Below are 11,542 nucleotides of genomic sequence, written 5' to 3'. Positions count from 1 at the left end.
GCTGTAGTAGGTGCAAAATTGAAGCAATAGTTGCATTGATAGAATCAGGCAGCATGTGAATTTGCAAATTTGGGAATCGAGTGTCAAAGATCGAGTTGCGAGGCAAGCGAGAAAATATACAAGGCTCGAGTGCTATTTGACAGCTTGAGCAGGGGGGAATTGCAAGTGCAACCCGAGCAGAAGTGCTTCGTCATCTCGCATCACACACACACAGTGTGTACAGTGGGCCAAGAGTGGTCGGTCGGGAGTAGCCGACAGAGGGCACCAGAGCAAAGCTCGATAGCTTGAGCTGGGGTGGAATTCGATCAGGACATTGACAAGCTTGTGGTGTGTCACACACACACACACAGTGCACACACACTCCCCTACGTGTGCATTCAAACAGCGCTACACCAAGCAAGGCTTGAGCAGAACCGAGAGCAAAAGAAGCACTGCTTGCAAATGAACTAGAAATTGAGTGGAACAAGGCCATGAGCGAAGCAGCGCTACACACACACACACACACACACACACACACACACACACACTCACTCACTGTGTGTGCTTTCTCGTCAACGCTGGCACAAGCAGACTCAGCAGTAAAGATTAAAAAAATCGAATTTTTTTTTGAGCCTTAAAAACCTCTTTGTGTGCAAGGAATCATTCCCACACAGAGCCCTCGACAAAGCCCATTTTGATGCTCCGACCCCCGACTCCTCTCCTAGAGCTCGTGAAAAGGAAGCTTCTCAAAAATTTGCAGCTTGTGAGATAGAGTATAGACACACATTCTCTCATTGCGCGAAAAGCTTGTGAGATAGAGAGAGTGAGAGAGAGAGCTTGACACCGTGCTTGCGAGCCAGCACAAGCAACCGAGTCCGACAAGTTGAGAGCAATCTTCACAGATCGAGCAAAATCTTTGATCGATACCGATCCGACTCGGTATTGACCGCTCGAGCATTGGCGTTTTACGGCTACTCGGCTAGCCACTACTCGACACCGCTCATGCGCACCGACCCAACACTGCTCATTGCGGCGGATCTCCAACATCCGACCAAGACACCGGGCGTTTTCCACAGACGAGCGCGTTCCCGCGATCGACGACCGTGCTTGCGACATGCGCGGGTGAGGTACCTCTATCATAGAGGAGTGACACCCGGCATCGGCATCGACACCGAGTGCACCGATCGCCCTGTACGACACCTTTGGCGGCTATTCGACTAGCATATTTCTGTCCGGTGGCAGAAATCGGCACATAGCGACACCAACAGCAAGGTTACAGGTTACAGGGGGGTTTTTCAGCCCATCACTCACAGATTCGCCAGGTTACCAGACACAGCGCTTTCATAGGCGATTTGGCAGTCATTTCGACAGCAGATTCTCTGCGGACACATGCATTGACAGATGCATTTTGTAGTGAGCACACCTAGTGCTACTGAGCTCTTTTGAGAGCAGATATCCCCGCAGGGATCACTTTCACTGCATGTGGCAGTTCTTGGCGCCTGTTTGAGCGCGGTTTTACTCATGTACGTTGAGTTGTGGACACTGCCCACTGTACTACGTGTGGAGCCATCTTTTGGCTATTTTGGCAGTTTTTCCCGGTCGTTTCTGAGACTCGGACCGGAAGGGCCCTTTCTGAGACTGTGGCTAGTCCATTTGTGTCTGCATTAGCTTTTGGAGGGTCGATAGCGTGAGGTTTTCTTTGAGCTGGGGTGTGCTCGAATGTTGAGACACATTCGGTGATACAGGTAGCTGGAGTTCCCCTTTTACGGTACCCTCGCCATAGGATATGTATCTGGATGGTTATTTATGCTTTTGACGCCGAGTTGGCACTCACATAGCAGTGGTTTTGTGCAGCAGATGCCCAGTTAGTGTAGTTGGCACATTTATATGCATTTTGAGTTGAGTTTTGACTCCTCATACAAAGGAGACTCTGCCGGATTTAATTCCGGCGAGTCGTGACTTCCATAGTTGGCACTTTTGAGTCTATTTCGGTTGAGATTTTACTCCCGATACAAAGGTTACTCTGCCCAAATTTCTGCAGCTTCTCGCCATAGTTTAGCACCTCTCAAACCCTCTTATCAGGGATGGCTTCTTCTTCAAAAAAGGAGGAGTATTTCATTCGGAAGTTCGATGGCAGCAGCTTCACCATGTGGAAAGAGCGCATGAAAGATGTTTTGATAAATAAAGGCCTCTCAGAATCTTTGAAAGAGCGCGCAAAGGATGATGATTATACAAAAGCTCAATGGGAGCTTTTGGATGCAAAAGCCATGGCTACGATACGTCTACATCTAGCGGAATCAGTCTTCTTCACTATCATAGGGAAGAAAACAACCAAGGAACTTTGGGATACCTTATGTTCAGCATGGGAGAGCAAAAGTGCATCCAACAAAGTTTTTCTCATGAAAAAGCTTATGAAGCTCAACATGAAAGAAGGTAGCACAGTTTCCAGTCATTTAAATGGGTTCAACTCCTTGTTCAGTTAGCTGACATCTCAGGGCTTTAAGGAGTTTGACGATGAACTCAAGTCTATCTTCTTATTATGCTCTTTACCAAGTTCATGGGATATCTTTTGCACAGCCATTAGCAATTCAGCTCCGAATGGCAAGTTAGAGTTCAATGCTGTCACAGATGCGTTGCTCACTGAAGAGATTTGTCATAAATCTCTCGATAATGCTAGTCATGGAGATGCATATATGGCTGGAAGTTCAACAAAGCCAAGAGGACGTGACATAAACAAAAACAAAAGCAAAAGTAGAGAGCGAAATCCTCGTAGTCCTAGCAGACACAGGAACCAAAGTAGAGACCGCAATGCCAGAAATGTCGAGTGTTACTATTGCCACAAGAAGGGTCATTACAAAAAGGATTGTCGCAGTTTCCTAAGAGATCAGAAAAACATGCAAAAGGATAATTCTCGCAAAAGAAAAAGTACAGTAAAGATTGAGGAGCTCAATATTGTTGAGTCTCCCATACCCACCACTACAGTAGAGGATGCTCCTCCTCCAGTGATGCTCATTATGCCCACTGAGATTCATGCCGAGGTGACAACAGATGCCTCAGATGTTCTCATTTTCACTTCAGATCTCACTCCAGATGCTTTGGTTGCACAGGATGAGGGTTATGCACAGAATTGGATCCTTGATTCTAGTGCAAGTTTTCATGTCACACCGCATAGAGAGTGGTTTTCCTCTTATGCATCAATGCATGGAATAGTCAAGCTTGGTGATTCCTATGAGCTTGACATTATTGGCATTGGTGATGTGAAACTTCAGATGCATAATGGCACTACTTTTGTGCTGCAGAATGTCAGACATGTGCCCTAGCTTACGAAAAGCTTGCTTTCTATAGGGCAATTGGATGATCTTGGCTACACTATAGTTTTTGGTAATCATTCTTGGATGTTCCGCAAGAACAATCTTATCATGATGAAAGGCAATAAAAACGGATCCTTGTACTCTTTGTTTGTTTCGAGTGTCGACGAACACTCTATTTATGTTGCCGAGCTGCCGTCTCCTGAGTTGTGGCATAGCCGGCTAGGGCACATTAGCCAAAAGGGAATGAAAACACTTCAGCGTTTTGGCTACTTACCTGTGTTAGATTACACAGACTTTCCAATGTGTGAGCATTGTCTATATGGTAAACAGACTAGATAGGCATCTTCGCCATTGAATAAGAAGCTAGGCGAACCTCTAGACTTGGTGCACAGTGATTTATGCGGTCCAATGCCACATAGAACTCTAGGGGGGGCAAACTACTTTCTCATGTTCATAGATGATTCTACCAGAAAGGTGTGAGTGTATCTACTTAAGCGTAAGGAAGAAGTCTTTTCGACATTCCAAAAATTCCTCGCCATGGTTGAGAACCAATCAGGAACAAAGCTCAAAGCTTTTCGCACGGACAATGGTGGAGAATACGTCTCCACAGAGTTCAAGGATTTTTACAATAGAAGAGGCATTCGGTGGTAGTTTACTGCTCCATACACACCTGCACAAAACGGGATAGCTGAAAGAATGAATCATACGATTCAAAAGTGAGTTGTCTCTATGATGTCTATGGCGAAGCTTACTCCAGAGTTTTGGGGGGAAGCTGTTCTGACAGCAGTGCACATCATCAACAGGTCACCTAGTTCTCCTTTGAATTTCAAAATTCTAGAGGAATTATGGACTGGAAAAAGGCCAAGCTATGAGCATCTACGTGTATTTGGATGCGAGGCATATGCACATGTGCCCAAAGAACTTCGTCGGAAGTTAGATCCCAGATCACACAAATGCATCTTTATTGGCTATGGTGCAAACGGAAAGATGGGATATCGTCTCTGGCTCCCAAAATCAAACAAAGTCATTTGTAGCTCACATGTGATTTTCAATGAATCAAAAATGCACAAGAAGCCCATCAAAGATGTTGAGTACAGACGTGTTCGTTTTGAGGATGTAGCCTCCGAACCAACTCAGTTCAGTCGTGTTGCACCTACTCCTCAAGTGCAAGATACTACTATTGCTCCGGAGAAAGCAGAGTCCAGCAGTCAGGCACTGAGACGCTCTGAGAGAGTATCACGTGCGCCCGAGAAGTTTGAGTCGGGTATACACCACATTTTAGTCACTGACAGTGGAGAGCCAACCTACTACAAAGAAGCTATACAAATGGATGATAACGTTAAGTGGGAGCAGGCTATGCAATCAGAATACAATTCGATTGTGGCTAATGAGACATGGGATTTGGTTGAATTACCAAAAGGCAAAAATGCTTTACCTTGCAAGTGGGTATACAAGAAGAAGTATACAGCGGAAGATCCCGAGCCTAGATACAAGGCTCGTCTAGTTGCCAAGGGTTTCAAGCAACAAAAAGGTGTGGATTTTTATGAGATTTTGTCTCCAGTAGTCAAGATGATTACACTTCGCCCTGTGCTTGGCTTGGTTGCTATCCATAACATGGAACTTGTCCAAATGGATGTGAACACAGCATTTCTTCACAGGGATCTAGTCGAAGATGTATACATGAAACAACTAGAGGGCTTCGTATGTGAAACCCAAAAACCAACGAGGATAGAATTGGTTTGTAGACTTAAAAAGGCACTCTATGGCCTCAAGCAAGGTTCAAGGCAATGGTATCAAAAATTTGACAAATTCATGCAGTCTCATGGTTACATAAGAAGTCAAGAGGATCATTGCTTATACACAAAAAGATTGAACGATGGTTCTTTAATCATCTTGATCTTGTATGTAGCTGATATGCTTATCGTAGGCAAATCAATTCATGAAATCAATCAGTTGAAAAAGATGCTAAGCACTCAGTTTTCCATGAAGGATTTGGGAGATGCCAATCACTTTCTTGGTATGCACATCAAGAGAGACAGGCAACGTGGAATTCTTGACTTATCTCAAGAAAAGTACATTCACAAAGTCTTGCAACATTTTAGTATGCAGGGGGGGAAGTCATTGAGTACCCCAATGCAAGCATACTCCAAACTTAGCAAGGAAGACTCTCCCAAGACAGTGGCTGAAAAAGAGGAAATGGTGAAAGCACCATATTCTTCAGCAGTTGGCAGTTTGATGTACGCTATGGTAGCCACAAGACCAGACATTGCACATGCAGTGGGAGTGGTTAGTAGGGACATGGCAAACCCTGGCAAGAAGCATTGGGAAGCAGTGAAGAAAATCCTCAGATATTTGAAAGGTATAGCTAGCAAGTGTTTACGCTTTGGAAACAGTGATGCATCTATTGTAGGTTACACGGATGCGGATTATGCGGGTTGCGTGGATCGTAGAAGATCCACATCTGGCTATGTGTTCATGTTTGTTGGAGCAGCTATCTCTTGGAGATCGTGTCTCCAAGATTGCACGTCTTCATCTACCACTGAGGCAGAATATGTTTCTGCGTCTGATGCCAGCAAGGAAGCCATATGGTTGGCTCATCTAGTGGGAGATTTGGGCATTCACGAGGTTCCGGTACTACATTGTGATAGTCAGAGTGCCATTGCTTTGGCAAAGAATCCAGTGTTTCACTCAAAGTCGAAACACATAGAGGTCAGATACCATGTCATACGAGATGCATTGGCTGGCAAGCGTATCGAGCTTGTCAGGGTTCACATTGATGACAACCCCGCAGATGCTCTCACAAAGAGCCTAGCCTCGGAGCGATTTACACATTGTATAGAACTTATGGGTGTAGGATGAAGCCTCGGCAATGCTTCATCAATTTTGTATAGACTAACTATACTAATGCCACTATTGGACACCATGACCTTCAAGTGGGAGGTTGTTGGGGTGTAGGCCAGGTGGCCGTGGGAAACCATCCTTGTACACTTGATTTCACCTAATCAATATAGGGAGAAAAAGAGGAAGAGTTGACTCTTCTCTTTCTTCTCCACTAACCCAACACAGGCTGTCTATGTATCATCCCCTTCCCCATTCTCTTCTTCCCCTCTCTTGCACACACTCCATACACGCACAACACTTCTGATGTCACTCTTTACCAAACTGATGTTGGATGCCTTATTTATGTATGCAACACAAGGCTAGATGTTCAATTTGCAGTCTCATAGGTCAATAGATTTATGCATAGCCCAGGGTCTGAGCATTGGCAGACTGTCAAGCGGATCTTTTGCTACTTGAGTGACACTTTTACATGTTGGGTTGTTTTATCCCAAGGGGGGATCATTGCTGTCGGATTTACATGCTTCTTCGGACTCAGATTGGATTGGTTGCTTTGACATGCGAGTGTCCCCAAGTGCTTTTTGTTTCATGCTCGGCAATTCATGCATATCATGGTTGAGCAAGAAGCAACCTACTGTGGCCAGTCCAAGTTGTGAGGCTGAGTACATGACAATCTTCACATCTATGGTTGAGTGTGTATTGCTCAGACGCCTTATGACTGATTTGGATGTTGGATAGGACACTGCCAACATCATCTACACTGACAGTCAAAGAGAATTAGCAATTGCGACGACCCTAGTTTTTCATGCTCGCACAAAGCACATTGAGGTGCATTACCACTATGTGAGGGAGAGACTCTCATAAAGAGAGATCAACTTGGCTTATGTGCCAACACAGGAAAACCTCGCAGATCTTTTCACAAAAGCATTGTCTTTAGTGAATCACTCCCAGGGGGGATTTGTTACCATATACATGTGGAAGTGATGTGTGTGAACACACTTAGGACCGACAGGGCATTTTTTCGGAGGTTTTTCCCCACGTGCATTGTATATACGCCCATCACTCTAGTGCTATCTTATCTTTCCATTGCACACTAAGTAATACGACTCTTTGTTGTGTGCCTTGAGCTTCTTTCGTCTTCTCCAAGCTGTGTGTGTCTTCCTGCAACCCTAATTCCACCAAGAGTCTCTCTCTTCCGACTATTAGTAACTGTGGCAAAGGTCGGTTTGGGGACTTCCGAGAGTTCGAGAGCATGCTGCCTTGAATCCCCCGATTCACCTGCGGCAGCTGTCTCGTCTTTCCCTCCGTGCCACGACAGTTGGACAGATTGTAATGACACATGCCTTGCAGCTGCTTTGCAAGTAGCTATGGCAAAGGTTGGTTTGGGGACTTCTGAGAGTTCGAGAGCATGCTGACTCGCATCCCTGATTCCCTTGCGGCAGCTGTCTCGTCTTTCCCTCCATGCCACGATAGTTGGATAGATTGCAACAAGGACACATGCCTTGCAGCTGCTTGCAGAACTGGACCAGACGGATGATAGAGACCTGTGGCCCTGTGGGCTCCTCACACGCGCCACTCCCCTCAAGACTCCAAGGAGAGTCTCTCTCTTCCGACTATTAGTAGGTGTGACAGAGGTCGGTTTGAGTCAAGACTTTCCGAACCACCCACCGATTCATCAAGAGCAGCTCTGGCATGACCACGAGAGAGAGAGAGAGTTCGAGAGTTCGAGTGCATGTTACCTCATGTCCCCAGATCCCCTTGCGGTAGCAGCAGCTACCTTGTCTTTCTCTTTGTGCCGCACAAGCATCATTTGAAGATTCTTAAAATTTTCGATTTTCTCCACAAATCCATCACGCTCCCTTACCTCCCCTCTGCCTGCACCATAGCCACGTGAGAGAGACGAAGGTCTCTTGTAAAATGTGTGTGTGTGTGTGTGTGTGTGTGTGTGAGAGAGAGAGAGAGAGAGAGAGAGAGAGAGAGAGAGAGAGAGACTTTGCTATCGGGTTGAGATAGGGAGACTCTGCCACCTGCCCGCTCACAATAGAAAGAGAGAGTTGGCTATAGCGCAACATGCTGGATGACAGCTCGTCAGCCAAGATTTGATGCTGGGGAATCTTCCCTTGTTGACTGGCAATATTGAGCACGTCGTCTCTAGCATCAGCTTGGCCAACGAGTGGAAGAGGGCTGTAGAGCATTGATTGGATGGGGCAGGAGGATGTTGTTGTTGTCGGGGGAGGTGGGGCGTGAACTACAACGGTTAGCCATCCACTTGTCGGCCAAAAAGGGCATGAGATTCTCTCGCCAATGCAAGATTCTCTTTGGCTAGCCGCCTGCACTGGTTGTGCTCGTGCTAAGAGAGAGAGTCTCAAAATCATAGAGAATCTCCTTGGGCACCTTCGACTTTCCTTTTTGGACTACATAAGGAGTCCTTAGTGAAGGGTGGATTTTTGGGTACAAATCTGGACCATTGGAGAAAGCTTGTCGATTAATGCCACATGACATGACAAGCTAATGATAATTTTAGTTTTTTATAGGGCCTTTTAAAAGGGTGTTAAAAGTTGTGTACATATGTCTTTAAAAAGGAGCATTGAGTTTGTGTCAAACATTATTTTTCATGCCTTTGGAATATATTGTCATGTAAATAGTTCATTGCTACACATTTTTTCAAAAAAACATAATATTATATTGTGACGTATTGTGAAAAATAATAGTGTCACTTTATTTTTCTCAAAGCAGCTTTTTAGTAGGAATTTCTTGGCAATAGCCTTATGTACGCCAAGTGAATTTTCACCTTGTTTTTTTGCTGTGGTGACCACACAATTGAAAATTACCGAAAATGAATTTTTTTCTTTTTTCCTAAAAGGTGCTTAAGATCAACGCAACCGCCTGTCTTCAATTATAAAAGAAGAGGCGTGGCCTCCTCCTCGTCAATCACATTCGTTTCTGTGTTTTCTTTCTGTCCTCCATCGCCAACACCATGCAGATTTTTGTGAAGACCCTCACCGGCAAGACCATCACGCTCGAGGTGGAGAGCTCTGACACCATCGACAACGTCAAGACCAAGATCCAAGACAAGGAGGGCATCCCTCCCGATCAGCAGCGCCTCATTTTCGCTGGCAAGCAGCTTGAAGATGGCCGCACCCTCGCGGACTACAACATCCAGAAGGAGTCCACTCTGCACCTCGTCCTCCGATTGCGTGGTGGCATGCAGATCTTCGTGAAGACCCTCACCGGCAAGACCATCACGCTCGAGGTGGAGAGCTCTGACACCATCGACAACGTCAAGACCAAGATCCAAGACAAGGAGGGCATCCCTCCCGATCAGCAGCGCCTCATTTTCGCTGGCAAGCAGCTTGAAGATGGCCGCACCCTCGCGGACTACAACATCCAGAAGGAGTCCACTCTGCACCTCGTCCTCCGATTGCGTGGTGGCATGCAGATCTTCGTGAAAACCCTCACCGGCAAGACTATCACCCTCGAAGTGGAGAGCTCTGATACCATTGACAACGTGAAGACGAAAATCCAGGACAAGGAGGGTATTCCCCCAGATCAGCAGCGTCTGATCTTTGCAGGGAAGCAGCTTGAAGATGGCCGCACCCTCGCGGACTACAACATACAGAAGGAGTCCACTCTGCACCTTGTCCTGCGATTGCGTGGTGGCATGCAGATCTTTGTGAAAACCCTCACTGGCAAGACTATCACCCTTGAAGTGGAGAGCTCTGACACCATTGACAACGTGAAGACGAAAATCCAGGACAAGGAGGGTATTCCCCCAGACCAGCAGCGTCTGATCTTTGCAGGGAAGCAGCTTGAAGATGGCCGCACTCTTGCAGATTACAACATACAAAAGGAGTCTACCCTCCATCTGGTGCTTCGTCTGCGTGGTGGCATGCAAATTTTTGTGAAAACGCTCACTGGTAAGACCATAACCCTGGAAGTTGAGAGTTCTGATACGATTGACAATGTGAAGACCAAGATCCAGGACAAGGAGGGGATTCCTCCTGACCAGCAACGACTGATTTTTGCTGGGAAGCAGTTGGAGGATGGCCGTACCTTGGCAGACTACAATATTCAGAAGGAGTCGACTCTTCACCTTGTGCTGCGTCTGCGTGGTGGGCAATGAAAGCACTGCTTTTAGTTTACGGGAGGGCTGATTGTTTTTTTTTTTTTTTGGGGGTCCTGTTAGTATATGGTTGTAGATTGTTTTGATTTGTGCGCGCCTGTTGGCAGTGGTTCTTCGTCATGTGTATTGCAGAGCAAGATTGTAACTAGTACTTTGGTTTGCTATCAATAAAGCCCTTTTGATGAATTGTAATGTTCGTGATGGTTGGTGTTATAGATGTTGGTTTTCACTTTGCTCTGGTGCTGTCAGGCAATTGGCTAATAGGTTACCTTTTGTCGAGGTCAGTATTTTAGAAAAACTTTTGATTGCCCGAGAGGATAGTGCCGTTAGTGGTGGATTAGTTTGGCGAAGCAGTGCCTGTCCCTGGAAACTATTTGTATGGTTAGTCATTTACAAAACCTGTTGATGGCCTGGGAGGATAGTGCCAGTAGCGGCCAAATAGGTCATCTGTAGTAGGGATCTCAAAGGGAGTGCATGTTTGCAGCCTTGAATCAGGATGGCTTGCGACGGCTACTGCCTTTAATAAGGAGCCAATTATTTCATCTCTCGGGAGAGCTGGACCTCTGGTAGCAGTAGATATCGACCATCTCACAGGCAACCTAGCTCGTTGTAGGGGATATTCCCCACTATATACAATACGACTACTTCTGTGCACAAATGTCGCTGTATTTCTTTGATTCATTGGTTCCATCTTGGTGCCTAATCTTCTCCGTGGATTCAAGCCCCAAGTCTCTATGGGTTGTGAACTTTTATGCAGAAAAAATGTGTATTGACTCCAAACTGCAGAGAATTGGATTGCAGTTTTGCGATGATGCTGCTTAGTTGTTTAATTGCTTATTGTTTCAACTTTGGTGCTAGAACATCAAAGTTCAATGGCATGCTTTCTTCATTCATTAAACTGGGAGTACATACTTTTAAGGGGCATCCATTGCAGTTTGTGACATTATGTAGCATTCCTCGCGCATCCATTGTGGTTTGTGACATTATGTAGCATTCCTCGCGCATGTGGATGAATCCATCACGTATATGTTCGATGTCAGATGCCAGCAAAAACTGAATATAATGTCCATGTATTAATGGGAATAAACAGCCATAGCCGTGTCATAGAAGCTTTGGACCAACTTTTGCATTGTGTACTCCTCCTTGAAAGGATACTCTTGAAAGGGTGCGCACATGTACTCTGAGTGCAGTGATGCCTGAAAATAAGGAAGCTGCCGCCCGGGCCTCTTTTGCGCACACAAGCTTCCTCTCTGCGAGGTAATCGCTCTCTCAGCCTCAAGCTCCCCCCTTA

At 45.9% G+C, this 11,542-nt stretch overlaps 1 protein-coding gene across 1 annotated transcript; it reads left to right on the top strand.

The window, feature by feature from the left end:
- Window positions 1–9,058: 9,058 nt before the first annotated feature.
- Window positions 9,059–10,437, top strand: LOC147444933 (polyubiquitin). The gene has a single exon (XM_086527432.1). It carries the CDS (start codon window positions 9,106–9,108, stop codon window positions 10,249–10,251), a length of 1,146 nt encoding a protein of 381 aa, XP_086383558.1. The 5' UTR covers window positions 9,059–9,105; the 3' UTR covers window positions 10,252–10,437.
- Window positions 10,438–11,542: the final 1,105 nt, after the last annotated feature.

This window comes from Adiantum capillus-veneris, chromosome 13, assembly GCF_014529385.1.
Source record: "Adiantum capillus-veneris isolate H3 chromosome 13, ASM1452938v2, whole genome shotgun sequence".
Taxonomy (NCBI): Eukaryota; Viridiplantae; Streptophyta; class Polypodiopsida; order Polypodiales; family Pteridaceae; genus Adiantum; species Adiantum capillus-veneris.
The sequence above is the reverse complement of the archived record's forward strand: the minus strand, read 5'-3'. Positions and strand labels throughout refer to the sequence as shown.